This window comes from Tremella mesenterica (genome assembly GCF_000271645.1).
Source record: "Tremella mesenterica DSM 1558 unplaced genomic scaffold TREMEscaffold_2, whole genome shotgun sequence".
In the NCBI taxonomy this organism is placed as follows: domain Eukaryota; kingdom Fungi; phylum Basidiomycota; class Tremellomycetes; order Tremellales; family Tremellaceae; genus Tremella; species Tremella mesenterica.
In genome coordinates, this window is record NW_006711226.1 from 1,875,612 (window position 1) to 1,899,721 (window position 24,110).

Genomic DNA, 24,110 nt, shown 5'->3' on the forward strand with positions numbered 1-24,110 from the left:
CAACAATAAGAACACAAGGGAAATGATCATACTATATTCGTTCAACTGCGACGTCAGCTCAGAGATAATCTTGATTGACTTAAGAAGCTGACTTTGCACAATGAGAAATTGTTTCTCGTCCTATTCAAGTCAGTCACGACTTTGGAAAATAAAAGGAAACTCACATTGAATTGTTCATCGTCTTTGTCATTATGGAATTCTTTGAGGAAAGAGAGAAGTTTATCTTTATTCCTTCGAAGAATACTTTGGATTTGAGGTGGTTTCGTCGGGTTGGCAACGAACACCTTACGAGTCAGCTTTTGAATTGACTGACATACCATAGCTGGTATCTAGCCCCCGGATGTTCTGCACTGCGGTCCAAACAAATGATATTGATGAAGTGAGGTGGGTCAGTGGTCAAATGGTCCAGAGGTTAGGTAGTCGAGTATTTGATTATGATTTTGGGAAGAATTATGAAAGAAGGAATGTTGACTTACCTTGAAAACGTGAAACGCTTCGAATTGTATATTCCGACTTTTGTCTCTGAGAAAATTCATCATCATCTTTAAATTGGCCTCGTTGGCGATGTATCGTGTCATGATTGCGTAGTTTGTACGATCTAATAGTATTTCTCCGAGAAGTTTTAAAGATTGTCTCTTGGTCACGTAATTAGTGGATAATATGAGGGTAGTGTACATGTTGAAGAACTAACAATCAGTCCTACCACCCACAAAATCACACCAGGTGATTCCACTGAGTTTTAAACCAACAATCTGGATCCAGCAGTTGAGAGTGGGTCCGGGGTCAAGATGTAAAGAGGTGGCGGAGAAGAGAAAAGATGGTAATGTCAACTCACTCGATCATAGTTGACATCGAGAAATTGAGCCACCATGGGTTTATGTTTCGTTAAACAATCTTTCATATTGGCGAAAGCGTCACATGAGATTCCAAAGGTAGTGTTTTCGATATAATTGGGGAAAGTGTAAAATCTATCATATCAGTCGACTTCACCGTCGAAAAGCAAAAAAAGGCACTGACTGATCAGAGTACAGCAGTATATGAGCCAAGGCCTCGTATCGTACCATCTCTTTGAGGATCAAACCTGTATTTAAAGCTATTTCGGCATTTCCATATCTATGTCAATCAGTATGGTTTACGAAAGTTGGTAAGAGGTAAAAAGGAACCACACTCACCCTTTCAAAGTGTGGAAGATGATATCTGGTCGACTTGAGATATACTCCACGGTAGGTGAACGTGATCCGATTTGTCTCCGAAGAAGTGCGCTGTAGATACTACAAACATCTTTCCTTGCCTGTTCCATTTTAGCATATCTTCTAGATACAGGATGAAAGACAAACCTCGAATTCAAATTTAGCGAGATGTATCACCATCAAGCTTAATAAGTCCTGTGCGTATATTTCATTGGCGATCTGTGCTACGACGTCGGGGGAAGGTTCGGCAATTTCATCTCCTATCAAAGATGTTTTTATACTTGATAATAATCTTGACACTTCTTCGTTGATCTAGAAATCTCAGTCTACTAGGCCTTTGCTCATTACCCATGATCGGTCATCCATCACGTCTTGGTGATCGGGAAGCGACATAGAGGAAGGATGGAAAGAACTGTGGAGGGAAGACTAAACTCATACTCACTCGTTTCTTTGTTTCACCAGAAGAGCTCTGATCAAGTCGAACAATGTTCTCCTTCAAACTTCTCACCGTCTCCTGGGGCGTCCTCGTCTTCTGCCGACTGAAGAAATTCATGCCTCGTTCGAGGTGCGTTGGGCGAAAGGAATGCGAGTCAGGTGTGGAGGATGAGTTGATGGGAAAGGTCTGAAAGAGGCATCCAAACAAGAGACAAAGTTGATAGACGTACACGACGAGGTGAGTAGTATTCTAAACAACCTGCCGGAGTGGGGAAGGTGTTATGAGAGTTTACGTATCGGAAGGGGAACAAAGTTGGTATTGTAGTTTTAATGTGGACGAGCGAGTGACGTTGTTTCATATCTGAACGCGCAGGGGAGGCGATATATATTACGTAATAAATTAGACATTGAGACGTTGGCTTTCACACCGCTTTCGCGACCTCCTCTTTGATCTTTTGACATCTATCCTTCCTCAACATGGATAATTCTCCCACGTGAGTATTGACTATTCAAGGTTTGAAATGACATGAGCTGATGCGATCCATCATTTCAACACTCTCGACGTTTCTCGCTGTCATACACTTCGTCATTCCAGAGCCTTGTTTGAGAACTACGATGAGGATTTCAAACAGCTCTTGGCGAGTCTCAAGGGTAAGCTCGAGGGGGATGTCAAGCAGTTGAAAGGGGGTAAGATTTGTGATCATCTCTTTGGAGTGTTGCTGAGTTATTAGAACAGCGTAAAGCTGCGTTGAAGAAGGTATCAGATGAGCTGGACGAGGCCGAAGAGATTGTGAGCTGCGGTCTCTATCCCCTCTATGAAGCTCACCGTGAAGGTTGCGCAGATGGAGGTCGAACTACCGTCCATGCCTACCTCCATCCGACAGACTTATCATCAACGTCTTCAAACTTCGAAACAAGCATTGGATAAAGTCAAAAAGGTCTTGGTGGGTTTTTCGTTCTTTCACCAGAGTACAGATTCTGAGCTCTAGCGTGACGTACGAAATGAAGGTCAAAGAGCCGAACTTTTATCAGGTCCAGGATTTCCGAATGCCGATGACCCATATACAGACGACCCCGATAGTTACTCCGCCCGCACACGTCTTTTAGCAGGTACCGAGCGAATTGCCGATGGTACGGATAGACTCAAAAATGCTCAGCGAATAGCGATGGAGACAGAAGATGTCGGTGCGGATATCCTGAGAAATTTAAGAGGCCAGAGGGAACAAATTGAACATACTCGAGATACCGTGATTAATCTTTTCTCTCATTCGAAATTGAGATTGACAATCAGTTGACACAGGCTGACTCTTCCATCGATAGGGCGGCAGGAACATTGAAGAAGATGATCTTCAAGTAAGTCAGCTTGCAGATCTTGGAGCATTTGATCAAAGCTTATAGCTCAGAATGTATCAGCAGAAATTTCTCTCTGCAGCCATCATAGCCGTTTTGGTGATTCTGATCATCCTTGTTCTCTGGTCAAAACTGCGCGGATGAAAGTAGAAAGGAGGGGATTTGTATAGTTCGATTGGTGACTTCCGTTGTATATGTCAGGGATATCTCCTTCTCCCCTGACTTGAAGGGTGCGTTTTTCGTTGGAATACTGACTTTGAGAATAGAAGTCTTTGACAAGAGCGGGCGGTTAATCCTCCTTTGTGATCACATCCTTTGTGTCTTCGAAGACGGATGGATCCGTTGTGCTTGAAGCAATGCGGTGAAGACCATTAATACTGATATGACTGTCTTTTCTCGTCCACAACAACCTCGAAGTAACAATAAACAACATGCCCAGCTTTGCTAAACCCAATGGAACCAATGGTGTCGACGGAGATGCCGCGCCGGATATGACCAATGTATTTAAGAACCACCCCAATTTAGAGGTTAGAGATGTAAGTCAGTTTGTTTATAGATTTCAAACTCCGCTCACTTCGTGTCGTAGGCGATGATGGCGCGTTATCGAAAGCGTGCAGTCGATATCCTTCAGAAAGAGCTTCCAGGGAAGATTAACCACCTCACCAAGTTGCTAGAGGGGGAGCAAGACGAGACTTCATGTTTCTGGATCGGTCATGTCGATACGGAGACTTACAAGCCAAAGCTCTATCAACCAGATGATCCCGCACTGAAGAAGATGAAATTGGGAAAGATCACTTTGTCTACTGATGTTGCCAACGGTATACAAATAAAGGACGTCGACATGGAGAGCGAGATTGTAGAAGCTGCAGAAGGAGATGGTTCTGATGATGAGGATCAAAACAAAGGGATTAAGAAAGGTATTCATTGGTTTGAGGTTATGCCAGGGAATGAAGTGCAACGCGAGTTGTGCCAAATCGTTATCCAGTGAGTTCATCGTTTTCGTACTTTTCACTTTTTCTTACCCGGACTCAACGACGAACGGATTTTGGTACTGACTTGATAACAGAGAGCAAGAAGATCTTCACTTCATATGCCAAGATCTTAAGATTTGGCTAGAAATGGAAATTCCCCTAATGGAAGATGGAAACAGTTTTGGTGAGTGACTTTAGCCATGTCTCATATCTCAATTCTTCGACTTCGATTCGTGTGGACATCCACATGGACCTCGAACCCACATGAAGAGATATGTCAAGATGCTAATCAATAGGTGCCGACGTTCAAGGTCACATCATACGAGAATTGAATGAGACGTACAAAAAGACCAACGCTATGCAGAATGGCTGTCGTGCTCACTTTACCGATCGCCTTAAATTGGCGCAAGAGTGGGCTAGATATCCTAACTTGATGGTGAGTACTCAGTTGTTGACCGTCCTGCTGAATCATCTCCCACCACCTAACCGAAGCCGATTTTTCTAAATGGGTCATATGTTTCTACTAAATATTTTTGAAGGACTTTGCTGACTTTGCAGGACTATCCGGTAAATCTTTCTTTTGGTCATTATTGAAGTTGTGGAATTGCTGACAATCAGGCCGCTATCGCCGCCAATGACAGATTCGACCATTTCCTCCTTCGTTCATACGTCCGTTCATTGCTCATCTGCTATGGTGGTTTGTTCACTAAATTCGAACGTAATTGGATCAAGGTCATCTCCCCTAAAGGTACTTCTCAGAGTGCGGGAGGTATGTACTGAATGAGAAAATGACATATTGTAGAATGTAGCATCTTAGATGAATGAGATGAGGTAGTTTTTATCTTTTCGGTCAACTCCGAGCCACTTGGCAGATAAGCTCCGAACTATGTCCCACCACACTAGCTGATTCGTCTTCTACTTTCTCTGCCCAATTCGATTTATTGACTTGTGTATATACATACTGTACAAAGCACCTGTTGTAAAGGTGCTGGACACCTCAAGCCTTTTCTCGTGAATACAAGTCTTCCTCAACGGATCAACGGTGTGATCACAGTTAAACCTCATATAAACACATATCATGGTGGTTAAGGGAGGAGCGATTTGCTCTGAACATTCCATCGCTTCTGAGATCGGTAAAAACATTTTCGCTCAAGGTGGAAATGCAGTAGACGCAATAATCGCTACTTCTCTCTCTGTGGGAGTATTGAATCCTTTTAATTCGGATATTGGTGGTGGTGGTTTCGCTTTACTTCGTTTACCTAATGGAGAACATACAGTTTTAGATTTCCGACATGTATCGCCTGTAAGTTCAGTCAATGATTATCTCTTCTCTCCCTGCTCCTCTCCTCTCTCTCTCCTCCTATTCATCCCACTCATTTACTTCTCCCTGTTCAGACTTCTTTAATATCAGCTTTTTCCTTCCGCATAACGATTTGTAGGTATGAGAAGGGGTAAGTGATGGAAATTGATATCAACATCAGATAATTCTGTGACCATTGGGTGATGGACTGATTATGTGTAATAGGCCGCAGCGACAAGTGAAATGTATAGAAATGGAGCATCAACTTCTATAGGAGGTACATCAGTTTGTGTTCCAGGAGAAATAGCTGGTTTTGAAGAATTACATCAAAAATATGGACAATTGGAATGGGAAAAAGTTTTGGAACCGGTCATCAAATTATGTGAGGGTTATCAAATGGGTGGGGATTTATATCGTGTCAGTTTTCTCTCTGTCCCACTCCCTCTCCCTCTCTTTTCCCTAAGTCATCTGCACCTTAACCCCTCTTTCCAAAATATCATATTCTATGTGCACCGTCAATATAGGATCCGTCCTGATATGAATCGAGTATAAGCTATCTACATGTTCCGCTGTTCCACATACTACTGCGAATCCATCGTTTCAAACGCTTTAAAGGAAAGAGACGTCGGAGAAGAAAAGAAATAAAATTACCAGTTCACAAACTAATCAAGTAGTACCTCTCTCAAGCTCTAGACCCTTTAACACCAACCACATTATCTGGATGGTTATCCCGACCTGAACATTCCGACCTAGCTGAAATCTTTTTCCAAGATGATCAACTTTTATCTCCCGGATCAATCCTCCGACGACCTATCTTAGGTCAAACCCTTCGTAAGATTGCGGAACGAGGTTCAGATGTGTTTTATAATGGTGAGATAGGACAAGAGATCGTGAGATGTGTTAGGGGTTCAGGAGGTTTAATGATTCTTTCTGACTTATCAAGTAAGTTACCTCTTCACAACCTATCTATCATCTTACCGGTTTGTCGTCTACGAGAATCGATTCATCCGACACTTTCTCCATTCGTATCAAATGAAAGTTGTTGGGTCAAATGATTAGAGTGGGAATTGACGAATGGATTACAAACCGATTTGGAGAAAAGCTTTGAAAGGGAAATACAGAAAATGGGACGTTTATTCGATACCTGCTCCAGGAAGCGGGGCGGTGTTTCTTTCTGCTCTAGGAGTCTTGGGAAGTTTTCCTTCAGATCGAACAGAGGGAAAGAAGGAAGACGCTCATAGGATGGTGGAAGTTCAAAAGGTAGGCCATCCGCTCTTCATCCATACATCTCTTAACTCAGTGCATCATTTGAGTAGTTTCGTTTCCTACCGTAATTAACAAGGACAAGGTAATTGGATAGAGAAAAGCGGTAAAACCCTGTGATACGAATTGCAGCTTCTCAGAATTGATAGACTGACCGATAGTTGGCCTACGCTCAAAGGACATTGTTGGGAGACCCCGATTTTGTACCCTCGGCAGAAAAACTGCAACGAGATTGGTTATCCCCCGAGGGAATTCAAAAAAGAGCGAATAAGATCGATAAGAAGGCTCATGAAATGGAATATTATCTTCCTGAGACGTATGTCAAACAACCTCTCTCCTATCACCCTACTTGATCGACTCATACCATGAACTGTGGTAGTTCCTTTCTATGATTCATTCGACTTGACTGGATTTACGACGGCATGAATCTATGCTCACCCCCAAGTGTCGAGATCAAAAATGATCATGGAACCTCTCATATCATCACGGCGGACTCGACGGGATTGATAGTCAGTTTAACCACTACTATCGGTCATGTTTTCGGTAGTAGGGTAGTTGCGGCTGGGATGGTACTGAATGATTCCATGGACGACTTTTCAGTAGAGGGAAGGGTGAATTCTTCTGGATACACACCGTCTCCTGCGAATTACGGTCAGTAGTTTTCTTTTCCATTCTTCACGAATATATCCCCTTTTCAACTACAATATGGACTTTGACACGTCGAAGGAGTCATCCCCCGCTCTGGGATATCCTGGGAGTTGGGCATTGGGTATAATGGTTTGAGGGTGATGGGTGTTGAGTTGACATCTTCCCAGTCCAGCCTGGTAAACGCTCTCTGAGCTCCATGTGTCCGTATATCGTGGAACTTGATGGAAAGGCCGTACTTGCCGGAGGATGTGCAGGAGGAAGTACGATCATTTCCACCAACATACAAATCGTCCGAAACGTATTGGAATATGGCATGAGTCCAGGTGAGTTTGTACATTTGCAAGTTTGTTCAGTTGCTGATGGATAGACCAAGCTTTAGCAGCAGGTAGAATACATAGTCAACTCCAACCCTCCGCCACGGAATTGGAACGGTCTAGTGATAGGAGGGGGGACCGATTGCTGGGTATATCAGAAGATGTCGCGGCGGATCTGGAAGGTAGAGGTCACGAGGTCGTGTGGGCTCAATGTGAGTGTCTCGTTGAACATCGACATCTGCAAGATACAGACAACTCGAGAGGTTCAAGGTACTTAGCTGACGGTACAGCCAGAAGTGTGGCCTGCACACTCGGGTTTGACTTGGAAAGTGACTGGACGACGGGCTGTGAACCTCGACGAGAGGATTCGGGAGGAGCTATTTATGTTGCTAGTTGATGATTCCCTGCGTGTAATTGCTCTGCCCATGCTACTCGTATGTACATAGTTAGCTCCTTGCTGGCGTCAAATTCACCACCACGCGTGCGTTTCTTAAGGTACCCAAAGTGGCACTTGGATGACGCGTCCTATGGTGCCATGTTCCCTACCCATGTGCGCGTACTTTGTGCTTTTCCCTCTATCTTACGTGCCAACTTTGTCTATTGACGCGATTCCCTTCCCTTGCCCTCGCCCATCCCCTCCAGCATGCACACTCATCACTGGTACTCCTACTCTTACTCACTCTTCTCTTTCTCACTTGATTTCGGCTGACCTTCATTTCATTATCAGTCGCAAGACGACTCGAAGCGCTTTGATAGCGCGGCTATTGACTAGCCATCATTCTTTTCCTCACATAGATCTCGTCCTCCAATATCAACCATCATCAAAGCAGCTACCTACCTAATCGAGGATCTCAAAAACAAAACAATCGAGGATATGATGAAGACATCACGAAACAAGATGATAGCTTTAGTACTCGTCCTAGCTGCCATGACGACCGCTAAACCGATACTCAATTATCCTATGATGGATCAAATGCCTTTCGTAGCGAGAATAGGACAACCTTTCACATTCGACCTTTTCCCTTCTTCTTTCACTTCCACCACTAATATCACATATACAACTTCGACTTTACCCTCATGGCTCAGTTTCAGTCCTGAGGTCGAAACATTTCATGGAACACCTTCAGCCGTCGATGTAGGAGAACAAACTATAACTTTAACAGCTACGGATGACGACGGTTCAACAAAAGATTCTTTCAAACTTATCGTCACGAAATATTCTACACCAGCTGTACACGCGGCTTTCACAACTCAATTAGCATCTACCAATCTGGCAAAAATCTCTTCCGCCACCACTTTACCCGATGAAACTGGTGTTTCAATCCCACCTCATTGGTCATTCTCTTTAGGTTTTCAATATGACACATTTCGGGTTTCTAGAAACGATCCAAATAATGGAGAATTATATTTTTCAGCTCATCAAAGAGGTACTATCGGTTTACCTGATTGGCTAAATTTCAATAATGAAACATTCACTTTCGATGGTGTCGCACCTGCCAATGGAAGTTATACAATCGTCGCTACCGGTACCGACTTTTGGGGTTATACAGGCGCTCAAACGAGTTTCGTGATTGAAGTGGGAGTTGGAGATGGGATAGAATTGATCAAAGGGAAGAATTTTACAGCTATCACTACTATGGCTAGAGATAATGTAGATTATAAGGTTGACGTGAGTGATTTGGTTGTTGGAGGAGCACCTGCAAAAGATGTTGTCTTCTCCATTGATGATGTTGATTTTCCTTGGTTGAAGATTGACAGGTGAGTTCATTCAATAATATACATGACAATGTTAATAAAAGTTCATCCGGTATGATTTCCGGTATCACACCGGACAAATATCAAAATGGAACCATCACATCACTCTTCCTTCCACTCACTATCGCTTCATCCAACTCATCAAGTACCCTCACCCTGACCACTTGGGTGGGTATGAATATTATCCCTTACTTCTTCACCGCATACAACCTCCCAGACGCAACAGTCGCACCGGGGGAAAAGTTCTCGTTCGATATTTCACCATATGTTGCAAATTCAACAGCGACCATCAGTGCCAATAGCACAGCCTCGTGGCTTACCTTCTCGGGTACAACCGTCAGCGGGACTGTACCGAAAGATTTTAACAACGTTATCAATGTCGTCTTTTCTGCTACTCTCGGCGATCTCACTTCCACGTCAACCCTCAAGATTGAGACTCCAGGTGCTGTAGTTTCCACCACTTCAGGTTCGTCCACCCCTACCGATAGTAGCACCAACTTGGGTTCTGGCTCGCATCGCGGTCTTTCCAAGGCGGGCAAGATAGCTCTAGGGGTTATCTTCGGTCTTCTAGCTCTAATCTTATTACTTTTACTCCTTTTCTGCTGCTTCCGTAGACGAAAGGCTCACCAGGAAGAACGAGAAGAGAAAGATGACGCTTCTTTTGTCGCCGCATCTCCCATTACCGACCCTTTCAGACGAAGTAACACCCTCGAACCTCCTCGTAACATACTGGGTGAGATCGCCAAGATCTCTCTATTCCACCACCCTGAGCCTCGTTCTCCCGATCGACCATCACGGATGGAGGGGTTGAAAGGGATATTTGGATGGTCCGAGAAGCCCGAGAAGAAACCCGTGGAAGAAGTAGACAATGCTAGTTCCTTTGCCGGATCAGGTGTGGTGATTGGGATTTCCGACCCTATCGAAAGACCTTCACAAGATGCCTCTTCATTCACTCAATCCTTTTCATCCGGTTCGAGAGCTAGTTGGGAAAGTAGGGAAAGTTTTCAATGGTCCATGAGTGATAAACGATTATCAACTCCTTCCGTCCCTAGACCAAGAGCGGATTTCACCCCTCGGTATCCTCGAAATAGCTCACCAACGAGATTAGCTCAACTCGCTTCACAACATACCCTCGGCTCACCAGAATTCAGCGAATTTCATTCTTCAGAAGAAGGAACGACATTCCAATCTGGTTCCTTATCCTCATTCGCTGGACCTGCAGCTTCTCGTTTTGGAGGATCAGGTTTTCAAAGTATCGATGAAGAAGATGAAACTTCTGGTGAAGATGCAGTAGTAGCAATGGCAGAAAGACAATCGTTCGAAACTCGTCAACCTATCGCTTCTTCAACTCCTAGACTACGACCTAGTGTTGAGAAAATCGCTTCGCCCGAACAAAGTGGATCAAGGAAATCTATCGCCATCGATGGAGCTTTTGATGATGCTGAAGAAGCTCGTCGATCTATGTATACCGATGCTTCAGCTTTAGGTTATCCGAACTCTGAAATCATGTTTGGTTCACCAATGACAAATGAAAGATCTTCTTTTCAACCTGAAAATAGAAGAATTTCAACTGTTCATTTAGTACCTCAACATGAAACGCCACTTTCACCACCTTTACCACAAGTTGGTTCTTTCGTAAGACATAGAAGACATGCTTCAGGTTCTAGACCTATATCTACCGATGGAAGATTATACGCAGCATCAAATGAAACATTCTCAATACATCCTCCTATACATCCACCTCCAAGCGTTTCACTTTCAGCTGTTACTTGGTCATCTAATCCACCATCGACTTATCGTGCGGAATTAGAAGGTGGTGGTCCTTTACCGACTTGGTTACATTTCGATGCTAGGGAATTAGAATTATGGGGAGTACCAGCTTTGAAACATGCAGGGGAAGTTATGACTGTGGTGATTATTGAGAAAATGCCAATGGATAAAAGAAGATCGGATCCTATGGCTTATGGTTATCAACCGAGACAAGACAGAGAAGTTGGTAGAGTTGTGATCGAGTGAGTCGAATTATGTTTGTCATATGGACAGGTTGCTGATTTGTCAGGGTTGTGGACAGGTTAAGAAGTCCTCCATTTGGCTTGGAAGGTTCACCACATGCTCTTTAGAGTGTGAATTTTATAATGATTTTACCACTTAGGGAATATAACGAATAATCATGCTCAGTGACATTTCAACTGAACCGTACTGACTCCCCTGACTTTCTCAAATCCATATTTTTCTCGCTCTTCCGCCACCATTTCAATATAAGTATCTCCGCAACGGGCAGTCACGACAGTTGACTATGTTGTGGAACGGTCCTTTCCAGGTCGAAGGCTTCGCTTGACAATTCGTTTCAATCACGTTTCAATCTCCTTCCTTTATATCTTCTATCGAAGATTCCATTCTTCCTCAATACTCCGCTATTCGTTGGCAGCTATATATGAATCAGCTGCTCATCATCTATTCTCCACACCACTATCAACCACTCCATCCAGACAACATCACTCTCCACACTCACAGAACTGATTCTACTTAATTACTTAATAAGCCATATCCGGAAACATGTCTACTCATCTAGCATCTGTTGTACCCTCTGACCGTGAGTGATCACCTACGAAACTCCAAAATGATCTTCACTGATTGCTTAGAGGACACGGCCTTTACTACTGGGTATCAATACCCCCAAGTTATAGACGAAGACAATGAAACCAACGTGAACCCTTCCACCGTTCACGAATCCGCCATCCAAGACACTCAAGCCGATGATGTCACCACTACTTCTCAGCCGGGTGTCGAGCTTAGAGACTTCGATGATGACAATTATACCCATGAATCTGAAGATCAAGATAATCAAAAGCATGAATGTTCAGATCACTCCACCCACTTCATCCCTTCCACTTCGGAAGCTGAAGTACGTGAGACTGAAACTGGTGCCAGTACCACAAACAACATCAGGAGTCATCTGATCAATTGTCTAACTTGTCGACAGATTTATTTGAACAATCTCAATGATGCGGCTTCAAAATTAGACAGTAGACTTCAAGCTTTGGATGAAGAAGCGAAAATGTTGTAAGTCCACCCAATCCATCCTCAATGCTTATCAGGCCGTATGGAAAAGCGAGGGTAGGGAGATTGTCTCAACTAATGGACAGAGGAAGCAATATCCGTACTCCAACAGAGGGTTATGTGGATGGGGAACGAAACGAGATAGCTAAAGGGGCAGTAGTGTTAGGTTATCAACTGGGGTTACTGGAATCAGATAGGAGAGGATATCTTCGGGGAGTCATTCATGCCACACTGATCAGTGCAGGGGTCTCGACTGCTATGATGGGTCTGAGATATCTGACGGAATCTCATAATTCTCACACTTGATCTCTTCTCTCACCTCCCTACTCCCTCCCTGCAGTATCTTACCCGTAGTGCTTTATTCGCGTATGTGTACAATTCACTAATTCTGATGTGAATAATATTCGTCTTGGTACATTTACACAGGTCATCTCTTTGGGCGACATATGTCATGTTGATCACGGTCAAACAATTCGTCCATATCATCAGATCCTTTCTTAATCGGGTATTCAAGAAGCTGACTTGACGTTGACACACGGAATAATGAAACATGTATCAACTTCCGTTTTTTCCATCACCCTGCCTTATCATGAACACTTCAAACGTGTGTTAAGAAGGACGGCGGATATTGAATATGATATCGTCCTAACGACATCGTGATCTTTCCTTTCATTCCGGACAGATGAGACATGCATCATCTCATCAAATCTCCTTTGACAAAATCATCTGCGATCTCACATCGCGAGTACTTAATCTGTCGCCCGTACATCTTTCTCATCTCACAGTTCTTCCCTTTCCATCAAACATACAACACAACTCTTTGCATAACATTATATTTTTTCACTCATATCATCCCGGATTATACTAACCATTGACAGGATTTGGCAGGATGAGCAACAACGATTTGACTACCGGAAGATCTTCTGGTGAGCGATATTTGACACAGTCATTGTCATGTTGACCATATAGACGAGAAAACTTTCCTCAAAAATGACACGGAATACCCCCCGTCTGTTACGGATACCAATACCGATAAGTCAGGGTATCAAGCATGGGTTGATGATGATGATGGAGACAACGAAGACCTCCATGACAATGTGAAAGAGAAACAATCCACTCTTCCTGGTGGACAAGTCAATGTTGATACGGATACCAAGACCTTTGCTGATCCCACAAAAACTTCTCCCAAGGAGGAGAAAGTTGACAATGATGATGATGATGATTGGGAGGATGAAGCACATCCGGAAAGAAACTCAGCACCTAACTCTGGTTTCTCATTCCGATTCTCAATTCCATTGGATCCCGATGCGGATCATTCGACTTGCGACCCCGCAATTTGTGGCTTTGCAAGCAATGCCCGGAACACCGATGAGGAAATAGACCCAATGGCCCGAGTCGTCAGGGAGCTTGATTCACTGACCAAGACAGTCGATGACGTTGTGTGCGCATTGGAAACGACTGCATCTCTCCTGTGAGTGAAAGCTTGTGTCACAATTGGAACGCATGGATCTGACAGGTAGGGGTCGAACCTCACCATTTGGACGAGGAACACATGTTGATTCTATCCGCCAACAAGCTTATCGCCAAGGTCTGAAAGATGGTAGTAGTAAACATAGTTCCTCATCTTCATTCTACGCTGGTGCAGCTCATGCCGCCGTGGCTGCGACTGTAGCCTATGGCGTTAAGAGTTATCTGAGCGGTTGAGATCATGGTTACTATGTTTTCAATCCCTGTTGGATAGTTGGACATTCATGTGAATTCAATGCATTCTTGTCATCTTTGTCCGGAACATATTTGAAATCTCCTCCTCTGAGAACAGTACGTCGCTTAGAATGGTATTAGGCCTAGAAACAGCTATTCAATGAATTTACGTGAAACATCACTAAGTCCCTTGTCTTGGTCCTTCCAAGCTTGAATGGAAGTGATGAAACATGTATGTACATACCTTCCCTCAATAACGGGCGTTCATCTCTGACACTAGAGATCCTCTCACATGCCAGGACGTGCTCAGTCGACAACCAGACTCGTTTAACCTCCTTTTGTTCTGTTCGGTTGCGGGGTGAGATACCACATGCTCGGTCCTTTCAACAAAACAGGACTGATAGATAAATCAATAGATATATAAGGTGGTTCAAATATATCTTCATGTCCTACAGTATACAATCTCTATCCACTGGCTAGCTGCTCATATCTAACACTCCACACACTCTTAATCGTATTTCCGTATCGTTCACTTACTTATAAAACCAAAGGCACAGGTTCAACAAGATGACAGCTGTCAATCTGAATACGGGAAGATCTGAAGGTAGGTAGAGTGTTGATATACGTAGAGTTCTCACTAATGAATCAGATAGTGAGACTCTTCTTTCAAAGGATACGAATCCAACTTCGACCGCAGAACAAAGCAAGAATGACAACAGGTCATCCACCGGTGATGATGATTATGACGCCCTCTCGGGATGGGATGGCTCGGATAACTCTGATGAAGACGAGGAGAAGGTCAAGTCAGAGGGATCTCAAAGGGCTGATTCGAACTCCAAGCTTGAGAACACAACAGAGCAGGGTGAAGCAAATACCACTCATATTCATGAACTTTCCGCAAATGATCTTGGGGCTCAAAGAATTCTTGCCTTTCACAGGGCCCATCATGAAGAGGAAGGTTCCAAACTACCATTATCAATGTATATTGATGATCATTCAAACCATGATCCAGACGGCTGCTATGTCTCACAGGTTCTACAAGGGTACACCGAAGAAAGTAGGGAAGCGGATGAAAAGTTAAGAAAACTTGATGAGAAATGTTCTAGGTTGTGAGTCAACCATTCTTGCTTCTCATGTTTGACATTCAACGGGTTCCGCTGACACCTAGGGGATCTAGGCTCCAGGTTCCGGTCGGCGGATATGTTGATTGGGTCAAGAACATAGCTTATCAAGAAGGCCTGAGCGAAGGGATGAAGCGCTGATCGCGTTCGTCTTTCTACGTTGGTGCTGCTCATACATACATACATTGTCGATGAATACTGTGATATATAGCGCTAAGCGTTTATTTGAGACACTAAACTTCCTCACCCATGTGGACTTCTCGTGAGTTGTGTGAGTGGACATGCATCACCACTTACTTGATGTCGCCCGCTGGTGAATGAATCACTACATTGCCATACTGGGGTTTAAGTGGTGCGCACGGTCTATCTGGTCGCCCAATAACTCCGGTCATGTTTTATATAGTGGAACCACGGTGACTATTTCCAGCACTTACATCGCCGGTGCAGCTGAGAGCACCGTGTATTTCTACTGTAAACCAATACCTTCTCCCTTCATGATTGGTCGTGCTCACCAATACGCTTCATCGTCCTGCCAACCGACGAGGAGGATTCCGCCACGAAGACGGTCCGCCACACGCCACACTCGCGGGAATACATGTACCAACAAGTCTCCGTCCTGCAACACATATATGATCCATCTTCACTACTTAGTACTCCGTACTTTAAGCTCATGTTTACCTGCCAGACGTAGCTTCGTTCATGTCTTTTCAACTACCACTCATCGTACTGATATGACCGATCCGCGACATGTTCCGTTCATGCCCCTACCCTCAGAGTTCGACCTCAATTGCCGACCACGACTCAAACGGACGACATGGCTATGACGTCGGCCGAGACGATGACGGACGGGGAATGATTCAATCACCACGTCGATCCCCTTTCAGAACGAGTATCGCCTCTGCCCATATAGCCCGAAGCTCTCCTTCCATATCTCAAATCCCTGACATGCAACGCCTTCGGCGTATCCTTTCATGGACCAAGCGGTGCTCGTTGATTTGAGAACTTAAATACGGTTGCTGATGATTCGCAATCCCCCACCGTCTCTTCACTTGACTCTTGTCTCACCGCCATCAACAAACCGCCGCATCTAATAACACTCAACGATCAGTATCACACTCTCATCAAGTCCACGAAGACCAAGATGTCAGTCGCTGCTTCAGCGGAACCTAGTACGTCTGGGGGATCTTGAGGTACTTGCGGACGCTGACAGGCTAGCCAAGTCGTCTGCCGCTCCCACCAAAAATGCCATCACCTGGAGGAATACCGCAAAGCCTACAAGTCTCAATAGCGAAGAGGCTTCACTCCATCATGGAGAATCTTCCAAATCCTCTGGCCCTCGTAAATCGATCAAGGTCAAGAGCAAGTCCGCCGCCCCGTCTTCAGACGCCCGCCAACGGTCAGTACTTCCCTATCAGTATTGAGGGCAGCGACATAGGCTGACATCGAGGGATGGAGAGGCCCGCGTCAACTATTATTGGGGAGTACGCCCATATCAAGGTCCGCCAATAGGGGCTGACCGTTGGGGTCCGGAACTCTTGTTCTTGGGCTGCTGCACAGCTGCTACGGTCTACGTTGCAGCTGTCGTGTCAAACTGGGCGGTTCGTCGCACCTTCGCAGCCGCCACTGAGGTGGCGCAGAGCGCTTACGCGGATCACTTGGTGAACACGCTGAGCGGGATGGCGAGTGCGCTGGCAAGCGAGGCCAGTCATTTGGGGTGTGAAGTAGCGAGTCATGTGGCCGAGACGGCAAGCTACGTTGCTGGTAGCCTAGCCAATGCGACCGGGCCCTTGTGGTGAGTCGAACAGTGCCGGATGGTACTACTGTGTTTCCACACTGATCAGGTACACAAGTGCTGGTGATGTCACACTGGCAAAGCAGCATGGCAATACCGCAACAATCTCATGTTAGGGAAAAATGTGTATTTCTTGACTTTAGTGTGCTCATATATGGTGCATGGTGTAAGTAAGCGGGATTCTCACTGTTTGTTCAAAAGATTTTGCACAGCATGCATTATATCTTTATTGTACATGATCCTGACATATCGGATTGTAAAATCTACGATTTACGAGAAAGAAGAGCCACTTTTTGAAAAATTCCTTTCCTTCTTCTGCCCCCCTCGCTTCCCTTGGTACATTTCAACCTCAAGTCCATGCTTCGACCCTTCATCTCCCATCTATCCCAACTATCACCTTTCAAACGAATCATGCCTATAGCTATCCCTTCTTCATCCTCCATGTCGGAAACCGATCGACCCCTCAAACGTATCAAGAATTCGCATTACCTTCGACAAACCTTCTCAAACAACAACGACTCATGTATCCGTAAACGTACCTATCCGACCACTCACCGATCAATCCACCGTAGAATCTCCAGAGTCGTCTTCTACTCCCACCATGGAGGGAAACATCACGGCGGAAGACAAATCTACGAATGGAGTTGAGATCCTTCCAACTGAGAAACCTCCGGAGGAAGAAGTTATTTCAGAGATGATAGAGAAAATCATGTCATCACCTATTGAACATCCACGTACATACATACACGAACTAGATTATAGGAATAAACTCGTTCTTGCTCCTATGGTCCGTACTGGTTCTCGTATGTCCTCTCACTTATGTGGAAACTTGAGTGAGCTGATGTGGATAGTTCCTACTAGATTATTATCACTTTATTATGGCGCGGGATTAGTTTGGTCACCTGAAGTTGTGGATAGAGCTATCATTGGGTCTGAGAGGATTGTGGATCGTGAGTTTTCTCCTTTATGATTGTTACATTCTCCCTGATATGTCCCCTTGAATTGTCCTCAGAATGGTGTAGTCACTTGGCAAATTTTCGGAACAAGTTCTTTTTCTCTTCGCGTCTGTTATCTTGAAGGACCAATTATAAGGGGTTGAAAAAGTGCATCAAATTGACCAACAGCTGTGACAGGCGTTATAACATATACCAAAGGTCAAGGACCCATATTCTCTACTCACCCTATGGAAAAACCATATCGTACGTTTACTCCACTTCCTCATTGCTCTGACACTTGTCGACCCCCCTCAGAGTCTGCATTCACTGAGATCACCGAGACACTACCTCATCGGGTCTTCTACATTCATCTTCAATCCAACACCGCCCAGAATCCTTACTCACCCACAGTAATATTCCAGATCGGTTCCTCCAACCCAGCTCTCGCTGTGAAAGCGGCTCAAACCGTCCAACAAGACGTCTCTGGAATAGATCTCAACTGCGGTTGTCCCAAACCTTTCTCGTACGTCCTCCTTCATTCACTCAACCTTGAGGAATCTTCATATTGACCAACAGTACACATTCAGGTATGGGTGCCGCTTTACTGTCCACCCCCGACCTACTTCTTGATATCCTCCGTTCACTTCTACAAAACATCCCTCTTCCCATCTCATGCAAAATTCGATTACTACCCACTCAACCGTCCACTCTCGTCCTCGCTGCCCAGATCCTTCGAACGGGTATACGCAACCTGACCGTACATTGTCGAACACGCAACATGCGATCCGGTGAAAGAGCGATGTGGGAACGTTTGGCGGATGTCGTCAATCTCGGTCGAAGACGGGATGTGTCGATAATATGTAACGGGGATGGCGAGGGATGGAGCAATTGGGAAAGAATACGTCAAGAAACAGGAGCGGATAGTGTGATGTTGGCTCGAGCGGCCGAGAAGAATCCTTCTATTTTCAGAGTCGAAGGACCCGTGGGTAATCTGGAAGAAGTCGTGCCCCGTTTGTTGAACATCGCTCAGTATACTGCGAATCCATGGGGGAATACAAAATTTCTGTTGAGCCAGTTCAAACCATCCTCACCACCTGTGTCAAATATGACAAAAGCGGAGAAAAAGTTGGCGTCCGAGGCCATCAGCCAGAGCAAATCGGTTGAGCAGGCAGCAGAGAAGCTTGGCATACCACTTGGGAGAGGTAAAGAGGTAGTAGCCGAGATCAGGGCCATGATAGAAGAAAGGGATGATTATAACATCTGGTTGAAGAGAACCGAGGCTGAGAGGATGGGGGTTGTGGTGGACGAGCCGACGGTGGTTGAGCCGGAAGTCAAGGTGAATGGATGTGAAGTCGGAGTGGGACAAGCCGACGTTGAGAAGCATGGAAGTGAGGAGAAGATAGTGAGGTGTTCATCTCATTCCATGATCACAACGGGTGATTCAGGCCATGCTCTAGCGGAAGAGTTAGACGAGGAGGCAGCGATGAATGGAGGATGAAATTCTAAGTCACACTTGCAACCTCGACATCCACCTCCTGCGATCCGCCCACGACAACTTTTCTTGATACAGGGCCTTCATGTTGTTGACAATATCTTCGCGTAGATCATGCAGCGCCGACTAGCGTCAACTGTCATTGCTAATACCTCACAAAGGATCGTAACTGAACTTACGATGGCTGATCCCTGAAGTTGCCTCAACAATGTTTCGAGAGCTCGCAGTGCATCCCCAAAGTTCTCAATTGCCATCTGCCTGACTTCCATCTGACTTTCAGCTCTTAAACCTGATCTTTGACGTACCTCAGAAAAACTATCCCATTGTCGCTTGCTTCCTTGCCATGATCGGTAACGCGGAAAGAGTCCTGAATAGACCTTAACTCCGGTGACAGTCAAGGGTCGTTTACGTGCCCATTTGTATCTTAAACAGAATTCTTCCAGCGATAATTCCTTCGTTGTCGTGAGGGAAGGTAGTGACAGCAGCTGAATTTCAGTATGACAACGAATTGCTGTCAGTGATCGGTGACTCACTGCCTGCATAGCTCGCGAGATATTCAACCATACTTGCGCCCAAACCGATCTCCAGGTTGGTCGGAGGGATAATGCACTCCTCTCGCGTGTCACTTGTTCGACCCACCACCAAGCGCATCGTTCTTCCCGAGGAGTGATCAAGTCCAGGTCCCAAGCGGCTAATGCAGCATTTAAAAGACAGTCGAGACGCATGCAATGAAGGAATTGGGAGAGTTTACGGAAAGTGGGATCAAGAGGGAACATCTCGGCGAAGGCTGCACGTTGATACCATGAGAAAGAGATGGAAGAATGCGCCCGCCGTTGTCTACAAGGATTCATGATAGGTACCATCTGAGTTGAGAATGCGAGCTCAGCGTCAGCCTTCGCTCTGTAACTTCAAGGTCGAAGTATGTCGAGGAATGTATGAGGGACTCACACCACGGACAAGATCACGCCAGACTATCAACTGCTTGGCAGAGTTGGGAGGTAGTTCTAGTTGATGAATGATAGACATGGGTAGACCAGTTTCTTCAGCGATGAGTGAATCGATGATGATATTCCCGTCGACGTGTTTCTCTATCGTGGACTTGACTTCAGTATTTGTACAGACAGAAGTTGGAATTTACCTTATAAAGGGACAATACTAAGGGTAATGGTCTAGGTTCGAGTGATAAACCAAACATTATCTCGAAGTCAGTTAAAGACCATTTTTTCCAAAGATTGGGATTCACCTGGGAGAGACCATGTGGATTAAGAACGATTTGACTCAATCTCATGAGGTCATGTGTCATATAAAATAACTCTTGATAACTCTCCTCTACACTGGGTAAGTGGACGGGTAATAATGGCATACTCTGTCGGATGTAACTTGGCATATTATCCTCAAAACCTTCTTTTGGATAATCGGTTTGAAGATGTAAAGGTCGATCCAGAAGCTCTCTCATATGGTCCAAAGTAGAGTGTGGAATTTTTCCTTGTGCATATACATGCAAACATAAAAGGAGAGTCTACTATCAGCAAAATACTAATCTTTTCAATTTTGTATTAGAAGTAAAATTTGGAAAGGTGACATACCATCCTATCCTCCAACCTCACATGTACGTCTTCTTCCCATGGATCTCCTCTGTTCAATTCGCTTAAAGCAAATTGCATGTAATTCACTATATCTTCCACTGGATCAGTCAAAGAAATAGGAATACCATAATGATCCATCCACATGTCTTCTGAATCATTCACATGTTTCTTACTGATTTCATTCCAAACCAATTCAACAGTTTTGACAAAAGCAACGACGTAAATTCTCAAGGCGATAGATACGACAGGAGAAGATGATTCTCCCAAAGTTTCAGGATAGAAGAAATGTAAATTGGTATATATAGTTTGAGATAGGGTTGAACCTCTCCACCATGCCATCTGACCTTGATCAGTCCAGTATCATGGAGGTTATTGGAGAGGAAGCACTCACTTCTAGGACGAGAAGACGATCGATGATGGCACATACTTCCTGAGGTGTGTGGTCAGGGGATGGTTCGAAGTTACACTCATCTTGAAAAATTATGGAGGATCCTGTGTCCGTACGAGGGGCGAATATCTGATAATCAGAGTTGTAAAGTTATCAGGAGATAGGACGTACAAGGAGAGCATTCATCAATTCAAGATATGTCGTAGTGGGCTTTTTCACCACCCGAGCCGAGGTGGGCAAGGCTGATGTCAGTATGGTCGAGTATGGTCAGAGCTCAAATGACTGACCAGTACATGCCTCTTTGAATGCTTGAGTGATGTCCATAATGACGATGATATCAAAAGTCAGTAGTCATAGTCAACAGCTTCGACGAGTTTAGGTTGAGCGGAATGAGTGCGGGACCCCGCAACGTTGCTTCAGAACGAACGCGCAGCCAAGCGCGCCGCCCTGCGCAATTCAACATGCACCCACCAAAGCGGTGTTCAAGCCTCGTCTGTCCTCCATTAACCCTCCTTCTATTACTCACCATCCTTACTTTCTCTCAACATGGCTCAATATAACCAAAATCATCTCAACTATCCAGATCCATATGGAAACAACTTGAGTTACTCAAATCAACCTCAGATAGAACCTGAACCACAACCGTATCACACCACCCCAGCACCATCATACGACTCGACACTTCAATATGGTAACGATGAACCAGCCCCTTACATACCTCAATCGAGTACTGAAAAGATTGTGAATAACAAAGATGAGGATGTTTACAGAGCGCCGATGGATACGGCGCGTGCTGTACCAGGTCGTCAAGGTCTAGGACCTGCTAAAAGCATTGCTGAGATGGGTTTACCTCCTCGGGAAACTGGAATTCTGAGAGAATGGAGAAAGGATGAGAGGGGGAATCAATGGGCCAAGGTGGGTTTTCTTTGACCTCCCTCCCTCCCTCCCTACAATATAACTTGAATCGAAGTCAGTCTGATGAAGATTCACATTTATTTTGTTTAGAAGTTTGCATAGATGAAAAAAAGCTGACATGCAAGCACGGAGCGATAGGAAATACCTGGAGATTTTGTTGTTGTTTCTTCACTGTGACCCTTATAATCTTCGTCAGCGTAGTTCTTGCCATAGCATTGGTAAGCTGATTACTCCAAATAGTAAGAAAACTTATGGCAGTATGTTCGACCACCAAGTGTAGCATTGAATGATATAAACCTCGGCTCATCACCTGTCTCTCTCACTTCCGATGGACTCTCTGTCAGTTTCTCATTAAGCATCAGGTGAGTGATATTCTGGTTACCAAATAAAGTAGAATTGACAAAATAGCGTGGCAAACCCAAATTGGTTCAGTGTCAATTTCAAACAAATCCAAGCTGTGGCCCATTATCCAGGGTCGGATAAAACTTCTTTAGGAGGAGGTACATTGAATAATGTAGACTTTAAAGGTTATACCGATTCGACATTTGATTTCCCATTTACTTTCAAGTGAGTCGTCATATTCCTCGAATATCTTGAAGCACAAAATTTGGGGCAATAGCTGACATCTAGCTACTCTTTAGCTCTGGATCCGAATAAAGTTATTCTGAATGATCTCATAAGTAAGTTCTTTCTTTGTCCCATAACACTTTTGTCTGATTTTTTTTGAAAAGCGCTTTGCTCCGTATGAACATGATTGACAATCAGGCAAATGCGGAGTTACAGGAGGCACAACATCTGACATCACTATCGACTATGATCTCCACATGAAACTCTCAGTGTTGGGGATCAACGTTCATCCGACCATAAGTAGTAGCGCCACGTTCGATTGTCCCATCTCGGCCGATGAGATAGAAGTGAGTTGCTTCTCTCTCTCCTTCACAAATGTGCCCTATCCATTTTGACTAGCTTTATCGGGCAGGGATGGAACAAGCTGACATGCAGAAAATCGCGGGAGGAAGTTTACGATGATGATGTTGGATTTTTGTTGTTAGATGTGTATGATCTGTGTCGTTTCTCTCAGACTGATCTTCCTACCTTACCATAACAATGGTAGTTTGACTGACATACTCATCGAGCTGACTGTAATTGAGATACCTAACACCAGACTCCCTCGTGGATGATCTGTGTCGCGTTGTTCAGGCCGATTGACAAGACACAGCAATTCATAAATAACTACCTTTTCGTGGTCCATACATTAAACCAATAAATGTGTCGACAACCATCCATGACAGATCACACGTTCTAACCGTTAGCTACGCGTCCTCCGAGTACATCATGGCCGCGCTTTGGATTCGAATACAAAAGCCACTAATGAAAAAAAGTGACCTAACAGACCAACCGATCGAGAAGACGAATCAAAGCTGGGCAGAACCAAAGTGATAAAGAGAAACGCGAACAAATCACAAGTCAGAATCAAAAATTGGAAAGTGAGATGTTTCATGAAAAAACAACAACTTTGACTCACCTTTTTCTCATCCCCACTTGCTTGTCTACTAGCAACGACAGTGATAGAACTTCTCGTTGAATTTCTTCTTTCTTCTTCTCTCATTCTTCTTCTTCTTTCTTCATCCCCTTCTTTTAACATTTCTTCCATTTCCAAAACCGCCTCTCTTCCCTCTTCCCTACTCCAACCATTTATATCCCTTTCTTCATCTCCCATCCCTCTACCCTTCCCATTCCCATTCCCACTCGACTCATCTATTCCATCTTCTCTCATATCCCTATCCTCTATACCTTCCACAAGATCTCCTTTTTTGACTTCTTTCCCATTCATACTCAAACCTGATTCGGCGCTTGATAAAGGTGGTAAAGGTCTCCATTCAATCTCATCAAA

General features: G+C 44.6%; 11 protein-coding genes across 11 annotated transcripts; 9 read left to right on the forward strand and 2 right to left on the reverse strand.

Annotated features, from left to right (window-relative positions):
• Positions 1-41: 41 nt before the first annotated feature.
• Positions 42-1,743, reverse strand: TREMEDRAFT_60461 (uncharacterized protein; the record flags this gene model as incomplete). Its single annotated transcript, XM_007002768.1, has 10 exons — positions 42-45; positions 80-120; positions 165-284; positions 477-686; positions 711-752; positions 836-968; positions 1,018-1,113; positions 1,173-1,291; positions 1,338-1,502; positions 1,633-1,743. 10 exons carry the CDS (start codon positions 1,741-1,743, stop codon positions 42-44), a joined length of 1,041 nt encoding a protein of 346 aa, XP_007002830.1.
• On the forward strand, positions 1,676-3,119 carry TREMEDRAFT_67822 (uncharacterized protein; the record flags this gene model as incomplete). Its single annotated transcript, XM_007002953.1, has 7 exons — positions 1,676-1,755; positions 2,221-2,312; positions 2,357-2,415; positions 2,459-2,569; positions 2,615-2,872; positions 2,905-2,978; positions 3,029-3,119. The coding sequence occupies 7 exons, from the start codon at positions 1,676-1,678 to the stop codon at positions 3,117-3,119; spliced, it is 765 nt and encodes a 254-aa protein (XP_007003015.1).
• A 1,905-nt stretch (positions 3,120-5,024) lies between these two features.
• TREMEDRAFT_67823 (uncharacterized protein) lies at positions 5,025-7,868 on the forward strand (the record flags this gene model as incomplete). Its single annotated transcript, XM_007002954.1, has 9 exons — positions 5,025-5,249; positions 5,472-5,663; positions 5,921-6,192; positions 6,344-6,506; positions 6,671-6,825; positions 6,955-7,160; positions 7,325-7,480; positions 7,525-7,683; positions 7,762-7,868. 9 exons carry the CDS (start codon positions 5,025-5,027, stop codon positions 7,866-7,868), a joined length of 1,635 nt encoding a protein of 544 aa, XP_007003016.1.
• A 313-nt stretch (positions 7,869-8,181) lies between these two features.
• On the forward strand, positions 8,182-11,406 carry TREMEDRAFT_42906 (uncharacterized protein). The gene is made up of 3 exons (XM_007002509.1): positions 8,182-9,229; positions 9,271-11,238; positions 11,286-11,406. The coding sequence occupies exons 1-3, from the start codon at positions 8,346-8,348 to the stop codon at positions 11,344-11,346; spliced, it is 2,913 nt and encodes a 970-aa protein (XP_007002571.1). The 5' UTR covers positions 8,182-8,345; the 3' UTR covers positions 11,347-11,406.
• A 376-nt stretch (positions 11,407-11,782) lies between these two features.
• Positions 11,783-12,592, forward strand: TREMEDRAFT_60464 (uncharacterized protein; the record flags this gene model as incomplete). Its single annotated transcript, XM_007002769.1, has 3 exons — positions 11,783-11,819; positions 11,869-12,289; positions 12,373-12,592. The coding sequence occupies 3 exons, from the start codon at positions 11,783-11,785 to the stop codon at positions 12,590-12,592; spliced, it is 678 nt and encodes a 225-aa protein (XP_007002831.1).
• Positions 12,593-13,175: 583 nt separating this feature from the next.
• On the forward strand, positions 13,176-13,990 carry TREMEDRAFT_60465 (uncharacterized protein; the record flags this gene model as incomplete). Its single annotated transcript, XM_007002770.1, has 3 exons — positions 13,176-13,212; positions 13,256-13,757; positions 13,807-13,990. The coding sequence occupies 3 exons, from the start codon at positions 13,176-13,178 to the stop codon at positions 13,988-13,990; spliced, it is 723 nt and encodes a 240-aa protein (XP_007002832.1).
• A 564-nt stretch (positions 13,991-14,554) lies between these two features.
• On the forward strand, positions 14,555-15,249 carry TREMEDRAFT_60466 (uncharacterized protein; the record flags this gene model as incomplete). The annotated part of the gene is made up of 3 exons (XM_007002771.1): positions 14,555-14,591; positions 14,637-15,096; positions 15,156-15,249. The coding sequence occupies 3 exons, from the start codon at positions 14,555-14,557 to the stop codon at positions 15,247-15,249; spliced, it is 591 nt and encodes a 196-aa protein (XP_007002833.1).
• A 1,000-nt stretch (positions 15,250-16,249) lies between these two features.
• Positions 16,250-17,016, forward strand: TREMEDRAFT_60467 (uncharacterized protein; the record flags this gene model as incomplete). The annotated part of the gene is made up of 4 exons (XM_007002772.1): positions 16,250-16,277; positions 16,324-16,504; positions 16,556-16,900; positions 16,950-17,016. 4 exons carry the CDS (start codon positions 16,250-16,252, stop codon positions 17,014-17,016), a joined length of 621 nt encoding a protein of 206 aa, XP_007002834.1.
• A 452-nt stretch (positions 17,017-17,468) lies between these two features.
• Positions 17,469-19,333, forward strand: TREMEDRAFT_42909 (uncharacterized protein; the record flags this gene model as incomplete). Its single annotated transcript, XM_007002510.1, has 5 exons — positions 17,469-17,703; positions 17,752-17,850; positions 18,025-18,099; positions 18,247-18,358; positions 18,412-19,333. The coding sequence occupies exons 1-5, from the start codon at positions 17,502-17,504 to the stop codon at positions 19,331-19,333; spliced, it is 1,410 nt and encodes a 469-aa protein (XP_007002572.1). The 5' UTR covers positions 17,469-17,501.
• A 106-nt stretch (positions 19,334-19,439) lies between these two features.
• Positions 19,440-21,635, reverse strand: TREMEDRAFT_73336 (uncharacterized protein; the record flags this gene model as incomplete). The annotated part of the gene is made up of 11 exons (XM_007003076.1): positions 21,589-21,635; positions 21,473-21,543; positions 21,305-21,430; positions 20,914-21,252; positions 20,571-20,846; positions 20,466-20,525; positions 20,276-20,425; positions 19,861-20,208; positions 19,633-19,812; positions 19,507-19,596; positions 19,440-19,463 (listed from the first exon to the last, which is right to left on the reverse strand). The coding sequence occupies exons 1-11, from the start codon at positions 21,623-21,625 to the stop codon at positions 19,440-19,442; spliced, it is 1,701 nt and encodes a 566-aa protein (XP_007003138.1). The 5' UTR covers positions 21,626-21,635.
• A 443-nt stretch (positions 21,636-22,078) lies between these two features.
• Positions 22,079-23,245, forward strand: TREMEDRAFT_60470 (uncharacterized protein; the record flags this gene model as incomplete). The annotated part of the gene is made up of 7 exons (XM_007002773.1): positions 22,079-22,216; positions 22,342-22,434; positions 22,475-22,578; positions 22,625-22,783; positions 22,847-22,896; positions 22,982-23,130; positions 23,219-23,245. 7 exons carry the CDS (start codon positions 22,079-22,081, stop codon positions 23,243-23,245), a joined length of 720 nt encoding a protein of 239 aa, XP_007002835.1.
• Between the last annotated feature and the right edge of the window lie 865 nt (positions 23,246-24,110).

Coding starts and splice junctions, on each gene's coding strand:
- TREMEDRAFT_42906 (XM_007002509.1), top strand. CDS start 8,346: ATGATGAAGACATCACGAAACAAGATGATAGCTTTAGTACTCGTCCTA. Junction 9,230..9,270: donor CCTTGGTTGAAGATTGACAG/GTGAGTTCATTC, acceptor TGTTAATAAAAG/TTCATCCGGTATGATTTCCG. Junction 11,239..11,285: donor GTTGGTAGAGTTGTGATCGA/GTGAGTCGAATT, acceptor CTGATTTGTCAG/GGTTGTGGACAGGTTAAGAA.